The sequence below is a fragment of the Malurus melanocephalus genome, unplaced genomic scaffold (assembly GCF_030028575.1).
Source record: "Malurus melanocephalus ecotype Western Australia unplaced genomic scaffold, MMel_1.1 scaffold_224, whole genome shotgun sequence".
Classification (NCBI taxonomy): Eukaryota; Metazoa; Chordata; class Aves; order Passeriformes; family Maluridae; genus Malurus; species Malurus melanocephalus.
In genome coordinates this window covers 869,441-891,573 of record NW_026623456.1, presented here as the reverse complement: position 1 = coordinate 891,573, position 22,133 = coordinate 869,441, and the positions used below count along the sequence as shown (strand labels likewise).

Sequence of the window (22,133 nt, the reverse complement as noted above, 5' to 3'; positions counted from 1 at the left end):
GGCCAAGAGCCTGCGCTGCATCCCTGCCCCAGAGCCCCCCACGGCCCCCGCCCCGAGGCACCCACACACGACGGGGGGACGCAGAGGGGATGTGTGTGCATGTGCGTGTGCATGTCTGTGTGTGTGTGACAGGTGTGTGTGTGTGTGTGTGTGTGACCGTGTGTGTGTGTGCATGTGTGCGTGTGTGCGTGTCTGTGTGTGCATGTATGTGCATGTGTGTGCGTGTGTCTGTGTGTGTGCAAGCTCTTGCACAGGCTGCAGGCAGTGCCACGCACACACGGGGACACACACACGGGGACACGCACACACGGGGACACGCACACACGGGGACACGCACACGTGGGGACATGCACACACGGGGACACGCACACGTGGGGACATGCACACCCACCTGCGGCTGCTGGCAGAGCCCCACGGGCGCGGCAGGAGCACACGAGTGACACAGCCCTGGGTGGGTGTGCACGGCCACGGGCACGCTCCCGGGCGAGCATTTGCACAGTCAGCATGGGCACAAGCACTGACAGTCACACATACACACACACACACACACACACACATACACACACACGCACATGCACACGCATTCATACCCTGTGCACGCACCTTGCACAAGTGTTCATACCTTTGCATATCCCGTGCACACGTGCTTGCATAAGTGCACAGACCAGCTTGCACCTCCATTTCCACGCGTGCACACACGCACACACCCTCCAGTGCACAAACACCGCTGTGCACACACATTGGCCCTTGCACACTCACGGTCTCGGGTGCGCAGCCAGCGCTCACCCTGCCCGTGTCCAGCTGTGCCCAGCTGTGCCCAGCTGTGCGCTCCCGCGGGCTGCGGGGCGTGCCCGGCTGTGCCCGTCCCTGGGGCTGGCGGCTGCCGGAGCAGCCCCGAGACCGTCGCAGCGTCGCCGAGGTCACTCTGCAGTGCTGGGCTGGCYCTGAGCTCTGGAAGGAGGGTCGACTCCTGCAGGTGCCCCCTCCGGGTGCTGCTCGCCTCCTGTGGCAGGTTGGGCGCACAGCGGGTGCCCTGGGGTGTGCTGTGGTAGGGTGCAGCCCTGGCTTCCACCTCAGGCTTTCTGGGGAGCTGGCAGGCAAAGGGATCCCACACCCTTTGTCCATGAGTGCAGGGCAGAGCCAGAATTGCCACCCCAGGCCGAGGGGGCAGGATCACACTGCCCCTCTGCCTGCCCTCCCTGCCCCAGGCCGAGGGGGCAGGATCCAGCGCAGGTGTTGCCCCCAGCAGCCTTGAGTCTCCATGTGCCATCCCACCCACCCTGGTGCACTTGGACAGCGATGGGGACAAACCCAGGACATACCCAGGTGTCCTCAGCTGCTGGAAGCTTTGGGAAACCTTCGTGGCCCTTGGCATCAAATAACCCTCAGCTGGGTAGGGGTTAAATGCAGCAGCTCCTGGTTTATCCCGAGCAGGATGAGGGGGTTGTGGGATACACCCTGCTGCAGCTCCCCAGTGCCGGGTTTCAGGGCTGGGTGGTGCCAATGCTGGTGTTCGTGGCAGCCCCTCCGTGGGGTGGGAGGTRGCGGTGGCCGGTAGCAGAGCCTGTGCTGGCAGCAGGAACCTTGTGTGGATGGGAGTCACACAATCCCCTCGTTGTGGTGTGTGAAGGACGGCCTTTGCCCCACGGGGGCCCCCAGACCCCCACACCATATTCCCCTGCGGACAGCGGTGCAGGAAGAAGGTGTCCAGATGTGGAGCCATACTCTGGGTGACTCAGGGTTTGATTCACCTGAGTGACAGCTGGAGACACATGGCAGCATCACTCTGGGGCARCAGCGTCCCCACGGCTCTCTGGATGGCTTTTCTGAGGTGAGAACGCTCCTTTCCCAGGGCAGAGGAGCACCCGGTGCCGGAGAGTGATATTCTGGGTGAGGAGGCTTCTCAAGGGYGAGGAGGGAAGAAGAGATGCAGGGAAGGGGATGCACCCCAGCCACAGCTCACCTGTCCCCTGAAACTCCTTCCTGGGTATATCTGTGCTCCTGCTGGTCTCTTCGCTTTCCCTGCTGGAGAGCCTGGTGTTCTCCTTAACCCCACTGTTCATTCCCTGGCATTCTTCCCTGCTGTGGTCTTCTCTTCAAGCTGCTTGAAGAGAAGGGGCTGGAGCTGGGCTGTGGGGACATTGTGGGGCTGGAGCTGGGCTGTGGGGACACTTTGGGGCTGGAGCTGTGTTGTGGGGACACTTTGAGGCTGGAGCTGGGCTGKGGGGACACTTTGGGGCTGGAGCTGGGCTGTGGGTCACTTTGTCCCAGGTTTGCTTGCAGCAGTCAAAGCCCCATTTGCAGGACTGGCTGTCCCCATCCTTGACAGGAGTTCAGACCAGCCCAGGCTGGGCTGGGGAGGGGGTGCTGAGCATGTTGGACTGTGCTGTGACCTGAACCCCTTYGCTGGCACCACAAAGGAGCCGGGCTGGACAGGGGAGCCCTGCAGGGCTGGGAGGTGGGGGCAGGAGCCTTGAGCCACCCATGATGTGGTACATTAAGGGACATTACGTTGACCCACTGATCTGCACACTGAACCCACCACTGTAGAGCCAACTCATCTCTCCTCCTCCATCCTTCAAATGTGCCCTGCCAAAGCCCTCTGGGGGCTGCAAGAAGAGCAGTGTGTTGCTCCTCTTCTGTTCCCAGACTTGGAAGCTCCCGCTGGGGCTGGGAGCAAGTCCTGAGGGTATCACCAGYGCTGGGTCCCTGCAGGTGCCCCATGCCCAGGTCCCTGCCTGAGAAAAGCAGGAGATGGGGGGGCTGGATTTGTCCAGAATGGCCTCATTTATCTCTCCTGAGGTTGAAAACCCCCTCCCTCATCCCATGGGGCCTTGCCAGGTGAACATCCCCCCACGAGTGTCCCCATTGTCCCCAGGAGGCTCAAAACTGGCACCATCAGTGATGCAAGGCTGGGTGATGCTCGGTGACTTTGGAGATGTCAAAGGCCAGGAAATGCAGAGGCCAGCTGGGCTTCCCATGGCTTGTGAGGGATCCAGRTGCCCTCTCATGGACACTGGGGATCCAGGTGCCCTCTCATGGACAYTGGGGATCCAGGTGCCCTCTCATGGACACTGGGTCTGAGGGTGGGGTGTCCTGGTGCAGCCCTGCTGTCCACACAGGCTCTGTCCTGGGGACACCATGAGGAGTGGTGTCAGCAGGGACCTGTGTGACCTCCGAGGGGCTGTTGTGTTTCAGGGAGCCCCTGACCCACCATGACGTTCAAGCAAGCGTCCATGATGGCCCCAGAGGCCACGGCCAGCACGCTGCCCATGGGCACCATGGAGAACTCCACCGAGGCCGCGGGGCCGGGCGAGAGCAAGGAGGACATGTTCACCAAGCTGAGGGACAAGTTCATGAATGAGCTCAACAAAATCCCCCGTAAGTAGCTGCTCCTCTCCCGGGTGTTCCCCTCCTGATGACCCCCCTGTGCTGGCCCCAGTACCACATGTGGAACAAAGCTGACCACAACGCTGGCTGTCCCCCACAGTGCCACCCTGGGCCCTGATTGCCATCGCYGTGGTGGCCGGACTCCTCATCCTCACCTGCTGCTTCTGCATCTGCAAGAAGTGCTGCTGCAAGAAGAAGAAGAACAAGAAGGAGAAGGGCAAAGGCATGAAGAACGCCATGAACATGAAGGACATGAAGTCAGGCAACCAGGTGACATCCTGCTGGGCCACCTGGTCAATGACTGTGTTGGGGCACTCATGGGTCAGGCAGCAGATTGGGGTAGAGCCACCAGGAATGGGATGGTGGAGCCTGGACCTGAGACAGCAGCACTGTCCTCTTGTGGTGCCTGGTGGCCCAYGTGGGACCAGGCTCAAGCTGTCAATGGGCACCAGARCCAGGAAATGTTGATTTAACCCCTTGTGTCCCCTACCTCCCTCGGGGTCACTCTCATTTCTCAGCCTTTAGCTRAGAGGGAAGGGCCAGCCACCACGTCCAACACTCTATTTTGGCATCCACAAAAAGTCTGTGGTGAAGCAGCGGTGCTGCACCTCATCCTGGGGGTCAGCCCAGGGTGGGCTTTGGGACCCATGGGCTTGGGGCCACCTCAGTGCATTTSGAGGGGGTGGGAGGTTTTGGGTGTCTGTTCCTGCTCTGCAGGGCCATGTGGGCACCATGGGCACACAGACAGGGCTGGAGCAGGGACGGGGGGAGATRTGGGGTGGGGTTCCCCAGTGGAGAGCAAGGGCTGGGCCCTCTGGGGCTCCGTGGGGTGGTCCCAGCCCTGATCCCCCTCTGTGCCTGGGTCCCTTGGTGTCTGTGTAACGCCTCTCTCTTTGCCCTCCTGCCCTGCTGCCCTGCTGCCTCCCTGCCCTGGGACACCCTCCACGTAAGTGTCACAGGAGACTCCTCCATCATCGGCTTCCAGGGAGGGATGAGGGACTGGGGTCACATCCAAGAGGGGGTGAGGAGCCGGGATTCCCACTCCATGGGCTGTGCTTGGGGTGCATTTTCTGGGGACGGTTGGGATGTGTCTGTTCCTGAGCCTACAGAGCCTGCAAATGGCCCTGATCAGCCCTGAGCTCTGGCTGTAAGGGGGGTCAGGACCCACCACTGCAATCACCAAACCTCCCTCCACGGGAGAYGATCCCTTGTCCTGTGGATCCTGGCAGCCTCCACATCATCTGGCTGGAGCAGCACTGGGGGGTCCCTGGCAGCCGTGGGGCCGGTGCCACCCCTGGGCTGCCCWGCCAGTGCTTCCTGGCCCCAGCACGGGGATCTCCTCCTACTGCTGGGGAGAACCTGGGTGTTGAGGTGCCAGCAGGGTTGGGGTGCTGAGGTCCCCAGTGGTGTGGGGCTGGGGCTGTGGGGTGTGACCATCCCRCTGGACACCTCGGCTGCCCTTGCAGGACCAACAGGATGATGATGACGCAGAGACGGGTCTGACAGAGGGGGAGGGTGAGGAAGAGGAAAAGGAGCCAGAGAACCTGGGCAAGCTGCAGTTCTCGCTGGACTACGATTTCCAGGCGAACCAGGTGATGGAGGGGCTGGGGTTCACTGAGGGGTGGGGATTGCCCAGGGCGGGGTTTGAGGGGCCAGGGAGGCACATGAGGGAAGGAGGAGCCGGGTGCTGTGACACAGGAGGTCCTGCCCCATGTGGGGCTGGAGATGAGTCGTCGGCAGCTGCAGTACATAGCTGGGCTGTCTCACTGAGGCCTCCTCTGCCCTTCCAGCTCACAGTGGGGATCCTCCAAGCAGCCGAGCTGCCAGCTTTGGACATGGGTGGCACCTCAGACCCCTATGTCAAGGTGTTCCTGCTCCCTGACAAGAAGAAGAAGTACGAGACCAAAGTACAGAAGAAGACGCTCAACCCTGCCTTCAATGAGACCTTCACCTTCAAGGTGAGCCTCCCTCATCCCTAACACAGGGATTATCTCCCACTCCTGTCCCTCCCCTGGGTCCTGTGTGCTGACCTTTGCTGACCTTCCCTTCCAGGAGCGGGTGATCCTGGCTCAGGGTCCTCCGAGCCGCTTGCCAGCCCAGTCCTTGTCCCTTTGTGCAGGTCCCCTACCAGGAGCTGGGTGGGAAGACGCTGGTGATGGCCATCTACGACTTTGATCGCTTCTCCAAGCACGACATCATTGGTGAGGTGAAGGTGCCCATGAACACAGTGGACCTGGGCCAGCCCATTGAGGAGTGGCGGGACCTGCAGAGCGGCGAGAAGGAGGAGGTGAGAGCCAGGGCTGACCCTTGGCCGGGGGATTGAGATGGGGGCTGGCCACGGGGCCAGCTCTGCTCTCAGGGTCACCCTGTGGTGCTCAGGGTGGTGATCGCTGTAGGGTCCCAGGGTACCATGAATCACCAGGCAGTCATTGCTGGACAGGATCTGACCTGTTCTTCCTCTGTGGAAAAACCTTTTATAACAAAAAATGAAGAGCATAAAACATCTTGAATGCTGTGCTGGGCCTGGCTTGCCCTGGACCCAGCGATCAAACTCTTGTGTTGGTGCATGGGGTGCCAGCTTGTGCCTGGGCTGAGCAGGGTTTGGGGCACCTGCGTGTGTGATGGTGTCCAAACACGGCAGTCCCAGGCACTGGCACGGCTTTGATCTCCCCTCCTGCTCTGCTCGGCAGCCAGAGAAGCTGGGAGACATCTGCATCTCGCTGCGGTACGTGCCCACGGCTGGCAAGCTCACTGTCTGCATCCTGGAGGCCAAGAACCTGAAGAAGATGGATGTCGGGGGTCTCTCAGGTGGGTGCTGCTCAGGGGCAGCCTCCCCCTGCCCTGCTGGGGGAAGGGCTCTGGGGCCATCCATCCGGCAGAGCTCAGGAAGAGCCCCCAGTGCCTCCCCCTGCCTTGGGGGCAGCTCAAGGTTTGGCTGGGGGTGAGGGGAGATGGGCRTGGGACAAGTCCCTGACACTGGGGAAGGACATTTTGAATTTGGTCCCCCACTGTGTCCAGGACCAGGACTTGGGTGGTGAAAGTGCTTCTCGACCATTTGGTCCTGGTCCTGCTCCTCYGTGACCTGGGGGCTGGGCACCTCTCTCCCCAGCCCGTTTTGTGCTCAGAAAGTGTTCCCAGTCCCATCCTGGGGCTGAGCTCTGTGCTCAGGGGTCCTCAGCTCTGATTCTCCAGACCCTTCCCCAGCTTGGGTGAATGCACAAGAGCTCCATCCCTTGGCCAGTTGCTCCCACAAATCCTCTCCAGCCCAACTATTTTGTCTTTGGCGTCCATCCACAAACTTCAGAGTACCTTACCCAGGGCAATCTGTCCCTCACCCTGGGGTGAGAGGTCTCCTGGCCAGTGGTGTCCCCTGGAAACCTCAGCTGATGCCCCATCCTGACCCCCAGATCCCTATGTGAAGATCCACCTGCTGCAGAATGGCAAGAGGTTGAAGAAGAAGAAGACCACAGTAAAGAAGAAGACCCTGAACCCCTACTTCAATGAGTCCTTCAGCTTTGAGATCCCCTTCGAGCAGATACAGGTTTGTGTGTTGGCTGCCCTGGGATGGGAGATGTCCTGAAGCTGCCTGAGTCCTTGTCGCAGCCTTCCCAGCAGCCTGAGTCGCTCCTGCCGGGCTCCTGGGACCCTGGGGATATTTCCAGCCCCATCCTGGGCCTGGGCTGATGCTGAGGGYGGCTGGTGTGGGGGCAGAGGTGGGTGGCAGCACCCATGGGAGATGAAACCCCAACCTAGATCACAGCTGAAATGGGGCTTTCCTCTGCTCTTGATCCTACAGTGCTCACCCCCAGCATAACAGGGTAGTCCTGGGGGCATTTTGAACCCTTGGCCAGTACCTTCTGYCCCTCCATATTGTGTGCAAGCCCCTGCACATGGCCCTTGTTCCTGCCCAGTAGCCCACAGCTCTTGCCCAGCCCTACACAACCCCATGGTGAACTTTGCCATGTGAGTCAGGTCAGGATGAGCTGGGCCCCCACTGAGCCCTGGGCTCTTTTGGGGAGGACGTGGAGGAAGCAGAGAGGGGGCCCTGCCCAGAATGGGTCATGGTGGGGCTCAGCCTTGGGGGATCCCTGGGGCACCCTGGGGCTATGGGTCATGGCCACTGTGCCTTTCCACTCATCTGAAGATTTCCTCCTTCAGAAAGTGCAAGTGGTCATCACAGTGCTGGACTACGACAAGCTGGGCAAGAACGAAGCCATCGGCAAGATCTTCACAGGCTTGAACTCCACYGGCACGGAGCTGCGGCACTGGTCCGACATGCTGGCCAACCCCCGGCGGCCCATTGCCCAGTGGCACTCGCTGAAGCCCGAGGAGGAAGTCGATGCAGCTCTCGGGAAGAACAAATAGGCAGCTCTGCCGCTGGCGCAGCGCTGCGGACAGTCGACCCRGAGCTACGGATACCTCAGTTCTGCAACCTTCCTTTTGGTTTTTGTTCTAAGCTGAAATGCCCTTTGATGCCTCTGGAAGGGTTTCCAGGCAGTCCCAATAGCTTCCAGGGGAAGAGGTTAAAGACATGGATGGTTCWTTTTGGATGGTTCTTTTTGTTCTTCAGCATCGCTTCCTTCTGCTGCATGTCCCATTGCCTCTGCTCGCCAACCCGTCCCGGTGCCAAGCCACCGGCATGCCTGGGACCTTCCCCAGCAGCTGTCACCAGCCTGCAGCACTGCTGCTGCCATCCTGCCCTTGGCATCCCCCAGGGAGCCACGGAACGTTGCATGGAGTGATACCGAAGCCTGATGGTGCGAGATGATCAAACCCACTGTGCTTGGTTGGGGCATGACCAGCACTGGGACAGAACAGTGGTGCAGAAGAGCCTCTGAAGAGACCCAGATGCCTCCTCCTGGCCATCCACAAGGAAGGCTGAGTGACCCTGGCCAGCTCCAGGTTTGGGTTCTCTGAGGAGTGGTTCACAGGGGCTGTGGATCCCACTGTGGTGGTGCCAAGGCCTCGGTGTTGCYGCAGGAGCTGTGGGGGCTGCTCTGGGTTCAGGGAGCCTCAGGAGGGCTGCTCCAAGGAGGTGAGATGTGGATGCACCAGCAGCTCCAGGTGGATCACCACGACCATTACCACAACCATGACCACGACCACCACCACCACCACCACCATCACCACCATCACCACCATCACCACCATCACCATCATCACCACCACCACCACCACCTCTGTTTTGTCCATAGAGGGGCAGCATCTGTGTCCCACCATGTTTGGTGAATCATGTAGATCGAGATGCTTCCACAAGGCAGGTTTACAATGAGAGGTCTCCAGATGTGGTGGGGGCAGCCCCCCAGAGCAGCACCAGGTGTCTCCCCAGAGCCCGTCCATCGTGTGTCCCAGGGCTCAGTTCCACCATGGGCACCCCAGCACAGCMTGGGGGCAGCTGGGGGGTCATGGGGAGCTCCAGCCTGTTGCAGATGGGAATGGCAAGAGTGAGCCTGGGGCCAGCATGGGACCAGAGCCCCTGACCCCCATGAGCTGCTACTCCCCACCAGGCTATTGGCTGCCAAACCCACCCTGTCCTGCTCCCCTCAGGGGGATAAGCCATATCCATGACCCTGGCTGTGGGTAAGAGCTTCTCTGGGCCACTTCTCCCACTGCTGGGCCAAGCTCCTGAGCCAGAAAGCCAACACAGTTCTCTGTAGCTGGGACAGGGTCCAGCAGCCCTGCCCTGCTCAGCCCAGGCTGTATTGGAGCGCTGATGTTAGCTTGTGCCCTGTCCCAGCTCCAGCTCCACAGCAGCCTCACGCTCTGCTCCCCTCGGCTTCCCTGGACTGGGGTTTCTGGCACTGCAGCAGTGAAGGGGAGAGCCCCAGGGATGTGCTGGAAGTGGGGATGCTGCTCTGGAGCAGCTCTGCTGGGACCTTGGTGCAGGGTGTCCCAAGCCTGGGGACAAAGTGCCAAAACTGAGCTCACCCCAGCGCTGTCGGGTGCTTTGGCAGCTCCCACAGCTCCGCTTCCCAAGGGGCATCYTGACCCTCTCTGGAAGTGGGGAGACGATGGGAAACTTGGCAGCCACAGCTCAGGGGGTTCAAATGGACATGAGGACCAGCCCGTGACCCTGGAGGGTTGTGCAGCTCTGGGACATGTCCCCAGGTTGGGACATCTCCATCCTTGGGAGGTTTGGGGCTCGATAGCCAAGCTGTGGTGTGGGAAGGAGATGTTGGACAGGGACCGTTAATGAGCACCTCCACCAGCACTGCATTTGCACTTGGCCCATGCCCTGGTGAAGGTGGCACTGGGCCCATGCTGGCTCTGCAGGGGTCATCCAGCCAGTGGTCCCTCAAGGCCAGCTCCAGCTTTAATTAKTTCCTTTTCCTATTGGATGTGTCAGTGTCAACAGATGGGCTTCTGCCCTGCTTCTGTAGCCAGAGAGAAGTCTTGGCATGCTTTTAATAACAGGGAGCTGGAGGGGGCCAATGCCCCATGGCCAGGAGCACTGGCAGGACTCAGTCTCATTTTGGGGCCCCTCCAGGCACCGCAGAGTGGGGGGCGGGGGGGAGGGTGTGTTTGCCTCACATGGAAATGGGTTAAGAGAGGGGGGATTGGAAAGAGCTCTGAAATCCTCCTRCTGGCAGTCAGGGAGTGGGCACGGCCCCACAGCCTTCCCTGGGGAGCAGGTGGAGGTGTGCACATCTGGACAGCTGCACACCCGCACACCTGGACAGCTGAACATCTGCACACCTATCTGCACWGCTGCACATCTGTACACCTGCACATCTGCACATCGCACCTGCACACACCAGATGCAACCCCTCCACCCGATCCCCGACCCCCAGACCCACCRCATCGGCCGGGGTCTTGCCGGGAGTGGAGATCCCACCTGGCTGGTTTCCATTCAGACTCTTTAAGCGTTGGGGGAGGGGAAAGACTGTGACTTTAATACATAATTTATTTTTTTTTTTAATAAAAAAGGGAAAACCAACCAACATACTGAAGCCATCTGCGCTGCCTCTGACCCCCCCCTTAGCTGTGTGTAGGTAAAATATATGGAGACATAGCTGTATATACCACGAGCAGTGCATGTGAAGCAGCCACGTAGCAGAAGCAGCATGGCCCCAGCCCGGCGGCGCTGCCACCGCCCCGGCACTGCCGTCCCCACCCCCCGGTCTGCCGCTAGGGAGGAGACGGCGATCACCAAAACTCATCGCTCGAAAGCTCTCCACCGCCCTGATTCTTTCCCCCCGAAATAAAATGAAAATCCCCATTGAAATCATATAAAAGAAGAAAATAATGCCAAGAAGCAAAGCATGCCAARCCCGGCCCGCCAGCGGAGGGTGAGCTGTCACCGTCGCAGCCGTGGCGTCCATGTGTGTCGTGTTCCTGTATCTTGTCGCGTTTGTCCCATGGCCGGGTAGCAGCAACATCGTGGCTTCGGTGTCCTGTGTCGCGTTGGTGCATTTCACCGTCAGAGCAATTTTAGAAGCCATATTAGAGCACGGTGCGCCGGGACCCCACGGGGACGGGCCCACGGCGAGCCGTGACCCCCTTCCCCCCCATGTGTCCACGTCCCCCTGGTTTCGTGGGGCTCAGGCTGCCAGGACGCGCGGCACCGGTCACCGCCTCGGTGGCCTTGGGTGCTGCTGTCACGCCGGGCGAGGGGATGGGACGACGCTGGGCACAGATGTTGGAGCCGACCTGCTGCTGGTGAAGAAGTTTTTGGAGAAATTTGGGTCATTTCTGCCATGTCCAGGCGGTGGTTTCTGTTTCGGGGACGAGAGCTGACAATCCCCTCTCTTGGGGGCACCGCGGGGCAAACCCAGCTGTGCCATGGACATGCTCCCGGGGTTAAAAGGAAGTGAAGCCACAAGTCTCGGCAACAGGCTCTGGTTTCTTTTCCTTTTTTACCCCCAGACTAGGAGGGAGGAGCCAGCTCCTTTGGGTGTCGCAGGCTTGGCTATTCCTGGACCCGCAGTGCCGGCCCCGCTCTGCCCCATCCCAGCCCCGCAGCGCTCGGCTCCGGCGGAAGCTGCTTTTAATGCCCCTTCCCCTCGTGTGGACTCTGTTGTTCCGTCTCTGATCGTTTGATGGTTATTTTGTAATGATCTCTGTCTCCTTATTAAAGAAACGAGCTGAAATGAGCTGGCTCCCTTCTGGTTTTGCTGCTGGGGCTCACGGGGCATCTGCAATGACGGGCAGCACCCGGGAAAGTGAACCCAAGGATGATGGAGGGATGGAGATGTTGGTGGAGCTCCACAAGGGCCCAGGGCCTCCACAACACGGGRAATCATAGAATCATTTAGGTTGGAAATGCCTTTTAAGATCACGGAGTTCAACCTTTAACCCAGCACTGCCATGTTCAGCACTGAGCCGTGTCCCAGGTGTTACATTCACGTGCCACTTGAACGCTTCCAGGGATGGTGGCTCCACCACTGTCCTGGCAGCTGTGCCAGTGCCTGACAACCTTTTCAAGGAAGAATTTTTTCCCAATATCCAGCCTGAACCATCCCTGGCACAGTTTGAGGCCACTTCCTCTTGTCCTGTCCCTGTTCCCTGGGAGCAGAGCCCAACCCGCCCTGGCTACCCCCTCCTGTCAGGGAGTTGTGCAGAGCCACAAGGTTCCCCCTGAGCCTCCTTTGCTCCAGGATGAGCCCCCCCTCCCCCCCCAGCTCCCTCTGACTTGTGCTCTTGGCAGCCTTGAGCCCCAGCCAAGCATGGCTGGACCAGACATGGGGCACGGGTGGGAAATACCAAAGGAATTCTCCACCCACAGCAGAGTCTTGTCCATTCAGTCACATCCTGCCCCAGAGATGCTGGACATCCCCATCCCCAAGGGARGAGCTCAGCCTGCACCAACCACTTCCAAAGACTGAAACATCTGGAGGCTCCAGCAGCCTCACCTGAGACAGAGGTTGCCAGATGTGTCACCACCTTCTGCCTGTGACCAAACTTCTGAGCAAACAGGGCTTGCCACCGCAGTGGGAGATGGGCGTGACCCCCAGCGTGGTGCTGAGGAGGAGATGGGACCCTCTCCTGTTCACCTTCCCACAGGGATGTGCATCCCAGTTCCTTCGTTTCACTTCCCCTGAACAGGCACCTGTGTTGCAGCTGCAGAGCATCTGTGCTTTTATGGCTGATGGATACTGTTATGCCATGAGAATTTTGGGAGAAACAGGGAATTTTTGATCAAACAACTTGTAATTCCAGAAAGATCAAAGCAAGTCACAGCTTCTATTTTATCAACTCTTATTTTATTCATTTATAAATACTGTTGTGTTTACAAGCATCATAGCTGTGAATATTATTCCCAAACTTTCAAACACATAATACTTATAATACTATATAACAACAACCAGTAAAACAAATCATTCATCTCAGGGTTTGAAAGGCCACTCAAAAGTTGCATAAAAATACATTCTCTCCCCATCTCGTCAGCCAGTCCTGCTTCTCCAAGGAGTTTATTTACAAAGAGCCATCATCAAACTCACAGCCACAAAAAGGCGGGTTCACCCCAAGCAATAAAAATTAACTCACCCCAAGCAATTGCTTAGAAAAAAAAGCTCGTGTTCCCCAAGGGAGACCACGTCTGGCAAATGCTCTGGTTCCAAGAGGGATCAGTTTTAAAACCTACTAGCTCCGCACCCTGCTCCAAGCACAGGGTTCGAGGTGTCCTGTTTGTCACCTCCTCAGTGCACTGATTATGTCAAGTGTGAAGTGAGACAAAAAAAAATCCATTCTCAAGAATTTGGTTTGCAGTTGGGCCATCACCACGAGATGCTCACAGCTTTGGCTAATCAGGGACACTGAGTCGTGGGGGCCCTTCCCCTGGGCAGGGCTCGGGAGAATTCAGTGCTAAGCAGACACTTCAGCTAAAGTGGTTTGGCTTTGCAAGGTGCCACTGAGAGGAACGAGCCTCCCACAGCCTTTCCACTCCGTTCCTTAGGAGAAAGCGCAGCGAGTGTCCTGGTAGGAAGGGGCAAAACATCAGTGTGGGATGGATTTGTCRGATTGGGCTGAACCCTCTCCCTAAAACAGACACCAGGCTTCTTCCTGCTGCCAGGAACCCGCCTGTGAGAAGAACAGGATCTTTATTCTGAACTCTCCTCCTCGTCGTGCTGGGACGCGTGGCCGGAGGTGCCAGCCCAGCACAGCCCAGCTGGGGAGCGTCTCCTCCTCTGCACAGAAGGGACCGGGCTCCTGAGCCCCTGATCTCCTGACCGGAGCCAGAGCCCGAGGCTGAAGCGGGGAGCGGGTCACCAAGAGAGAAAACATCAAGAACGGCAGAAGTATTCACATAAAGAGTGCACCAAGAGGGAAYGGCGTGCAGGGCAAGCATTGACCGGATCTCAAGACTTAAAGCTGTTAAATAGAGCAGGGTTAAAATCAAGGAATATAAAAAGGATGCCTGGCTTAGGCAGTACTCTGCAGACCCCCTGATGCCTTTACCAGCTTTGGTCTCTTCCTCCCAAAGCTCAGCAGCAGGGAAACTTGTGGTCAGAACTGCCTGGGGAAAACTGGCAGCTCCAGGAAGAGCAAGAGAGGTGGAAACAGGCAGGACAGGGAGGGGAAGGGGGGAAAATGGAGAACTGGGGGGGGGGGGGGAAAATACAAAAAAAAACCCAGGGAGAGGAAAATAAAGATGCTTTCTGAGGCAATAACCAGCAGAAGGTTCAAAAAAGCCCAGGATTGCCCGGTAATTTTACCCTGTTGAACAAGCTCAAGTATTCTGCTCATGTTCAAGTATGTCATCTCTCTGACAGTGGAGAGTCCCCCCAGCCAGAGCCAGCAGAGCTGCTCCATGGCCACCTCCAGGTTCAGTGACCAAGAACTGCTGCCCTTGGCCAGACAGAGTGGGGAGTCCAAGGACAAAGGGATGAAAGGACAAATAGGAAGGATGTAGACAGGAGAGTTTTGGGTACAGCAAAATGTCTCTGAGAGGGAARGTATTGGTTGAGAGGGGTCTGTTAAGGGGAAGTTCAACAGACCTGATGTCCACAGCATGAAGAGAGGAGCCAATGTCTAAATGCCCATGGAAAGAACAATTCCAAATTGTTCTGAGTGCATGTAACATTAAACAGGGGTATTTCTGGAGGTTTCCTTCAAGGTCAAGGCTTATCACAAGTTTTTGACAGGTTAGAAGATTTCCATCATGGTGACCAGCAGTTCCTGGTCCATCTGAACTGACACAGCCTGACCTTTCCCAGGTCTGTGGGACAGGATGCTGGCATTCCCTCTCTACAAATCCTGCTGCAAATCAAAGGGGGGGACCTGAAACACCAGACCAGACTCTGCTACAGGGCCCTGCTTTCAAGGAGGCAGCAGGAGAATGTCCCAGTTGGCTGTTAGGAAGGGGAAGCTGGTTTCTGGTGTGGGCACAGCTCCCTGCAAGGTGATTGACACTCACACACGGGTGAGGGAAGCAGAGGCTCTGCAGGGGTTCAAGTCTGTCCTTCAGAAAGCCTGGCAAGAGCCTGTGACACATCCTGCCCCAAGGAAMACAAGTCCAGGTACAACTGGGTGCGACCAAACAGAGACAGGAGCCCGGGAAGGACAGCATGTACCATGGGATCACCAGGCTGTGGGGGAAAGGGAGGGTGAGGGATAAGGGTCTGACACAGTGTCATTGCTGATATTACTGAACAGGCTCAAAATCTTATCTTCAGTAAAAGACTCAATCTATTGGGGCAAGAGAAGAATGTCTCTGTGCAAAGCAGCTCATCAGCCTGTGAGAAACATGAGCTCTGGTGGCTTTCACAGCATCACATTTAACCAGAGTCCCCCATCTCGGTGGGCTGATATGCACCCTCAGAGTCCTAGCCCGTGTTCACATTTCCCACCTGTAAAGGGCTTTGATAGCTGGATCAGTTCTCCAGGTGTCACGTTTTACAGCAGGAGCTTCCCACTCATGTCCGAGTCCAACACMAAACACTGGGCTTCTGGAAGAAGTTTTGGCAGCTCAAACCCCGTCCTCACATTTCTCCCTTGAATAAAATGTCCGAGATACCACAACATGCTTAAATTAAAAAATAAAATGGCAGGGGGTGTGTCGGGGGGCAATAGGGGTAGAAAGGGAATGTACAGCAAAGGGCAGGGCAAGGCAGGTGTGACATTGATCCCATGGCTGAAACGCTTGCTGTACGGGATGGGAAGGACAGGGGACGGGCTTGGTGGTGGGGTTGGCAGCTGGTGTAGGACACCCCTCCTTGTCCTGCCTTTGCTCAGGATTCCTATTTGGAGAGTTTGCTGATGACACGAATGAGGGCTCCATTCTCATCCTTCAGCCTTTGGTTGTCTGACTTCAGCTCTGTCAAAATCTGCAAGGAGACAAAGAAAAGGTGGGATCAGAGGGGCTCGGGGGACCCGAGGGGACGCTGCATCCCCTCCACCCAGCACTTCCATGGCTCCACAGCAGCGCCAGAGCTTTCACAAACTGGCTGCCAGGCGTGAGGGGTGAGAGGGGCCTCGAGCACAGCACTTGAGCACACACTCCCTTGAGCCAGGGAGCCCCGAGCCAGGGAGCCCCTGGTGCGAAGCGAGGTCACGGCCCCAGCAGCAGCTCAGGGCTGGGCTGGCAGGGCAGGAACCATTTCTGAGAGGTTTCATCCCAAACCTGTGCCCAGAGGCTAAATGCAGCTCAGCAGACAACAACAAAGCTGGTTTTCCTGATTTGCTTTTTCCATCATGCCAGGACTAAAGGGGAAACCAAAGGTCTGAAATATTCACTTAGGACTGGACCTTGCCAAATCTCTTTAGAATACYCAAATCTCCTCGAGACCCCAGCATGTGTAATACAAGTGCCAAGTTAGAGGACTGGCAGAACACACTGACACTGGAGACACCTCCTGGGTGCTCAGCTGAGGTTGCAACACAGACAAAAGCCCAAGCACTTTGCAAATAGAGAAAAAGCAGCTTCAACAAGACCCTTCCAGCATTTTCCATTGGCACAAACCCTGCTGACTGCCCCTGCTTTCCCTGCTGCAGGTGAGTGACCCTCAGCGGACTGTTCCCAGCACCAGAAGGAGACACCCTGCTCCTGTGAGGAGTGTGACACACAAGGGGTCACTGCCACCACAGGTGCCAGCAGATCACMGAGTGACCAGCTCCGAGGCTGCAGGAGCACCCAGGGCACTGTGGGATCACACCCATGGCACCTGTGTGAGCTCAGCCACCACTTCTCTGTCAAGGTGCAACTTGGAGGAATTCCCTCCAATTAAAAATCTGCACTGAATCTTCTCCTTCCTCCCATTGTGTTCCAGCTTTGACCACAATGCTCTGCCCCCCTCCWCCTGCAGTCCCTCCATGATCACTAGCTCTGAGTGCAGGCAACTCCCAGGCCAGTGCCAGCTMCCACCAGAGCAATTCCCTTCCTTCACAGTCAGGCCAAGTCATAGTGGCCCCAACACACCCAATTCCAGCCCTGTGGGCACTGGTGGTGGATACTTCAGGTAGGAGGTTTTGCCAGAGAGGGAGGAGAGGTTGGTGGGATATTGTGGAAAGGGTAAATCCATGTGCTGGGCTGGCCAGAGCTCCAGCCACTGATGCTGAATGTGCCTCGCTGGACCCAGTGCTGGTGTGACAGGTGCATCACCATGGCTGGGCTGTCACCAGAACAGCATTCACGGCTCCTTGTGCCATTTCTCATGGTCAAACAAGAGGCAGCGCCATTACCAAAAGGCTCAGGAGCTTAGAGACAGAGAGCCCTGGATATCTCTGCACTCCTCCATTTCCTCCTGAGCTTCACCTGACACTCACAGCACCAGTGCCTCCCAGTGCCCTGCAAGAGCCCCAGCACCCAGAGGGGCTTCAGTTGGACATTCCCTGCAGGCCCCTGTCACTGCCTGGGGTGGCCCTGCACTGTGGTTACGGGGCTGTGAAGTCCTGACACCCGCTTTGGTGGAGAGAATCTGTCCCAGGCTCTCAGGAGCRATGCCAGAGAGAATCACCCCAGTGCCAGGGCTCAGCTGGAGCCCGATGGGGCTGTGCCTCACACATTGATCTGAAAATGAAGGAGTGTAAGAACACGTGAAATAAGCATCTCTGGACAGGTTTCCTGGCCATAATCCGGCTCCACCAACAGCCAGTGAGGATTCCGGAAAGCCACACATCAGCCTCACACAGTGTGAGCCCAGGGGCTCCTCCCCTGGAGGCAGAGTAGCCTCGAGCTGGGTGGAATTAACCCCATGGGAAGAGGCTTGGAAAGCAGCTCTAACCATGATGCAGTGTCGCTGTAAACTTCGTTTTGGGCTGAGGGCTGCTCTGAAGGGTAGGGCTGTGAGTTAGCTGGGACAGGGGAGAAAGCGGGCCCTCAGAAATTCTGTGGATTTGGGAAAATGACATTCACTGAAAAGCACCACTGCTGCCAGAGTGTGGAACATGCGGCAGAGCTCAAACCAGTGACATAGCTGTCCAGCTGTGATGTCCACAGACACCGAGGCACAGCTGACACACAACAGCAATATCCTGTGTTAGACCTACTAACAGAGTTGAAAATAAATCAGCAGAGCTCGCAGACCACAGCTCTCCCCCAGCTCAGGCACTGGCAGGGAGCTGCAAACCTGTAAGTGAGGAGGGAAGGATGAGCCTCAGCCAGACAGAGCAGAGTGTGGGTGGAAGGGAAGTGATAACATCCTCCCAGGATGGAGAGAGGTGACTTGCAGGTTKSAAAACATCAGTTCTTTGAGTCTGGRAAAAAATTTTGCCCAATCTTCCCTCCCAGATCTCAAAACATGTGGGGAAAGAGAATGACAAACTCATGGAATGAGACGGGGTCAGGTTGGAGGACACTTCCACATATTAAAACCAGAAGGGCTGTGAGATCATTTCACCTGAGATCATTTCACCTGACCATCTGCACAATCCAGGGCACACAACACGACACCCGACTCTCCCAGCCCTTGTGACACACATGTGGGCTTGAGCTGAGACTCCTGGAAAGTGGAAGCCACAATTCCCCTGGTTAGTTTGTTTCTACGGTTAATCAGCCTTGATATAATTTGTGTGCTAAGAATAGATTTTTTTTTATACTGTGGTGCCACTTCCAGCCCTCAAGAGCACACAGCTTCTGTGTCTGAAGGGATATGAATATCCCTACTAACCTGCAAAGGACAGGTAGGGCCCCAAGAAAGGAGCATTCACAGCTTTATTTTAGCATTGAACCAATGAAGTAGCAGGAAGGAATGTAATTTAACTGTGATGCATGAGGCCAAAGCTTAGGGAAGACTTGTCCTTGGGTTTCAAACATTAATTGTCCTGCATTGGATTTAAAACAGAAGATGAAAACACAGAGAGCCCCTGGTCTGGCTCCTGCTGCATCCCCCACCCTGTGCCAGCCCACAGGAGGCAGAGGGGTGCTGAGCCTCTGAACTCAGACTCAAAAATCTCCATTTAAAATAAGGAAAGGAACTTGTCCTTTTTTGTTAAGTGACCAAATAAACCTGCTAAGGACAGCTCAGTTTGTAGTTTTTCTTCTGTCTAAAAGCTTCACCTTTCAAAACATCCTGGAAAATTTCCAACACTGTTCACCTTGACTTTGGATAATCTGATTTGTTGAGTGCCAAACTTCTCCCTGAACTAAGTCCAATTAAAAAAAAAATTCTATTATAAACAGACACATAGCATAAACCACCTATTTTCAGGTGTCTAAAGCCAGGTTTGGACAGGGCTTGGAGCAAACTGGTCTAGTGGAAGGTGTCCCTGCCCATGGTGGGGGGTGGAAGGAGATTGAGCTTGAAGGTCTCTTCCAAGCCAAACCATTCAGTGAATCTGTTTCAAGGCAAAACACCGGGCAAGGGCTGCTGGCACTGCCAAGTCACCCCAAAGCTGTCCTCCAAGGCCAAGCTGGCAAGGGCAGCAGCATCTGCCAAGCAGAGCAAGAGCCAGCGGGGCGAGCAGAACTCCAGCAAAGCCCTGCCGTGGCAGCAGCACCATGCTCTTGGAATTCTGAGTTCCTTTGCCACAAGCTTTGGAGCCACAAGCTTCACCAGACACCCTGAGAGCAAGGAGGGAAGAGCCCGGCCAGGAAACGGAGACCTGCCTGGAAGAGTGCAAGAGAGAGGCGAGATGAGCCGGAGGGAAAGCAGCTACAGCTCCTCTGACTCCGAGGGCTTGGCRGGCAGGGAAAGCCTGGCTACGACCCGGGTCAGAGCCCTGTTCTCAGCCAGCAGCTGCTCGTTCAACTGCCTCAGAGTGTGAATCTGTTTGAGCTGGTGGAGATTCTGCAGAGAGTGAGAGGAGTGGACAGAGAAATACAGAGAGAACATCATGGAAACGAATGGGCACAGAAATGAGCGTTTAGTCCACAGGCAGTGGAAGAAAAAAAGAAATTAAAAAGAAATTAGTAGCAGTGAGTGCTGGATGGGGAAAGCCTGACAACACAGCAAGGATATTCTGGAACCAGCCCTTTCTCCAGGGGCCCCAAAGATTTTAAAAAGGTCAAATACTGGGATTTTGCACACAAAGCAGGATTACATTCTAGTTTACCTAGACAGACCTGGGACTTGGGAACTGCTGTAAGACCTATCACCAGTGACTTACCACCTACACAGKCTCTGAAAGCACTGCTGGGAACTGAGAATTTCTTTAAAATTCCTTTTCTTCATGTGTCTCTCAAAGCCAAAGCAGCTGTGTGGAACAAAGAGTGATCAGAGCTTCCTGGGAGATCCTTAAGGCACAGACAGCAGCACCTGGAAGTGTCACTGTCCCAGGGCAGGTCACTGAGACAGGTGATGTCCCTCACCTGTCCATCACCAGGAGTGATGCTCCTGGGTCTACCCAGGCTCAGTCCTGCCTCAGGGGTTTGGGGTGTTCATCCCTGCCCAGGTTCTCTGTCATGGAGCTCTATTTATCTCTGATCTTCAGAGGGGACAAGTCTGAACCTTAAACTGCTCACTTTAGGAAGAGGAGCCTGGAGGAGAGCTTCTCTCACAGTGGGGATGTGCCAGCAGGGCATCCCTGGTGACAAAGGCAACGGGGAGCACAGGACAGGGCAGAGATCGAGCCCCACACTGGGGCTTGCACACCTACAAAATGGGCATGGTGAAAAATGGGCATGGGTACAAACTGGGCAGGGATACAAACTGGGCACAGGTAAAAACTGGGCATGGGTACAAACTGGGCACAGGTGAAAACTGGGAATGAGTACAAACTGGGCAGGGATAAAAACTGAGCACAGGTGCAAACTGGGGCTTGCACAGGTACAAACTGGGGCTTGCACAGGTACAAACTGGGCACAGGTACAAACTGGGCACAGATATGAACCAGGTTTTGCACAAATACAAACTGGGTACAAATACAAACTAGGCATTGGTACAAACTGGGGCTTGCACAGGAACAAACTGGGGCATGCACAGGTACAAACTGGGCATGGGTACAAACTGAGGCATGCACAGGTACAGCAGTAATGGGAGGCAGGGAACAGAAAAGCCATGAGGAAGCAGAACAGGGAAATGGTACAAGCCATGCAGACATCCCAGCACCACAAGGATGATGCTGTTCCCAGTAATGGCACAGTGAATCCATGGGCTGTACATTGACACCACTGCGGATGCTGGGAGAAGCTGAGGGCTGCAGAGCTGCTTCCTGAGTGGCATCCCTGCCCCTCCTTCCTCCCGAGAATTCAGGCAGCTGGGTCATGAGAACAAGGCCCCCTCTTGAGCATGAACCTGTYCTGCATGATGGAGGGAGCCCCAACATTGGGCAGGGGCAGGCAAGAAGGGAAACATCCATGAGAAGAGCTGTAAGTTCAACAAAATCCGTCCCAAACCAAGGCAGTCCCACAATGCACCACATTCCTCTCCATATCCTCTTACTTGTGAGCTCATAGTGACAGAAGCAGACAGAGAGAAGGGGAAGAGGGTTCCTTTCTCACATTTCGTTAGCAGAAAGCACTCAAATGGTGGTCACTGTCTGTCCTGAACCAGGAGCACCATGAATAAATCTACAGTCACACAAACACCATGACAATCCACTCAACCTGCACTATCAGGTTCCCCAGAGCAGCTGTGGCTGCCCCATCCCTGCAAGTGTCCAAGGCCAGGCTGGACAGGGCTTGGAGCATTTTCCAACCCAAACGAGTCCGGGATTCTGTGACTGGCTGCAGCTGGAAAGGAATCCACTGCATTCCAGGACATTCTGTCCAAGGGCTCATTCCCGTACAAAACTGAAGCACTTTGTGTACCCCCAACCATTAGCTCCATTCTTAGCTGTCCAAAAGCACTTCCTTTACTCTCCATGAAAGAATCAAGACACTGCTTTGAAAAGCTTTGCAGAACCAAGGGAAGCAAGAGAGGGAAGGCAGGGAGCCAGCAAAGGACAGGGCTTGAGCCCCTGAGACTATCAAACTGACACAGMAGCTCCTTGGACACACCAATGCAATTCTGACTGCACAAATCAACAGATCCCAGGACAAAGCTACAGTCAACCAACAGCAGGAAAGCTGCAGTGACACCTCAGTAGCGAGATCCTGCTCAACATATCCCTTCCATCCATCCATCCATCCATCCATCCATCCATCCATCCATCCATCCATCCATCCATCCATCCATCCATCCATCACTGTGAGTGTCCACTCATCCATCCCTGTTTCTGTCCATCCATCCATCCACCTGTCCATCCACCTGTCCATCCATCCATCCATCCATCCATCCATCCATCCATCCATCCATCCATCCATCCATCCATCCATCCATCCATCATCCATCCATCCACCACTGTGAGTGTCCACTCATCCATCCCTGTTTCCGTCCATCCATCCATCCATCCATCCATCCATCCATCCATCCATCCATCCATCC

At 56.1% G+C, this 22,133-nt stretch overlaps 2 protein-coding genes across 4 annotated transcripts in view; one reads left to right on the top strand and one right to left on the bottom strand.

Moving 5' to 3' along the window:
* The window catches only part of SYT2 (synaptotagmin 2), a 24,020-nt gene extending 12,543 nt beyond the window's left edge, over positions 1–11,477 (top strand). The window contains exons 2-9 of one of the 2 annotated variants that reach the window (XM_057374377.1): positions 3,199–3,381; positions 3,491–3,660; positions 4,866–4,982; positions 5,181–5,348; positions 5,510–5,677; positions 6,081–6,198; positions 6,798–6,931; positions 7,549–11,477. In XM_057374377.1, coding sequence (XP_057230360.1) covers positions 3,216–3,381; positions 3,491–3,660; positions 4,866–4,982; positions 5,181–5,348; positions 5,510–5,677; positions 6,081–6,198; positions 6,798–6,931; positions 7,549–7,755 — 1,248 coding nt within the window. In that variant the 5' untranslated portion in view covers positions 3,199–3,215 and the 3' untranslated portion in view covers positions 7,756–11,477. Of the gene's footprint in view, positions 1–3,198; positions 3,382–3,490; positions 3,661–4,856; positions 4,983–5,180; positions 5,349–5,509; positions 5,678–6,080; positions 6,199–6,797; positions 6,932–7,548 lie in introns of both variants that reach the window. The other variant, XM_057374376.1, reaches the window with a different exon arrangement.
* Positions 11,478–12,581: 1,104 nt separating this feature from the next.
* Positions 12,582–22,133, bottom strand: part of LOC130578358 (protein phosphatase 1 regulatory subunit 12B-like) — a 50,516-nt gene continuing 40,964 nt past the window's right edge. For both annotated transcript variants that reach the window (XM_057374383.1, XM_057374384.1), the window contains one exon: positions 12,582–15,656. In XM_057374383.1, coding sequence (XP_057230366.1) covers positions 15,570–15,656 — 87 coding nt within the window. In that variant the 3' untranslated portion in view covers positions 12,582–15,569. The remainder of the gene's footprint in view (positions 15,657–22,133) is intronic.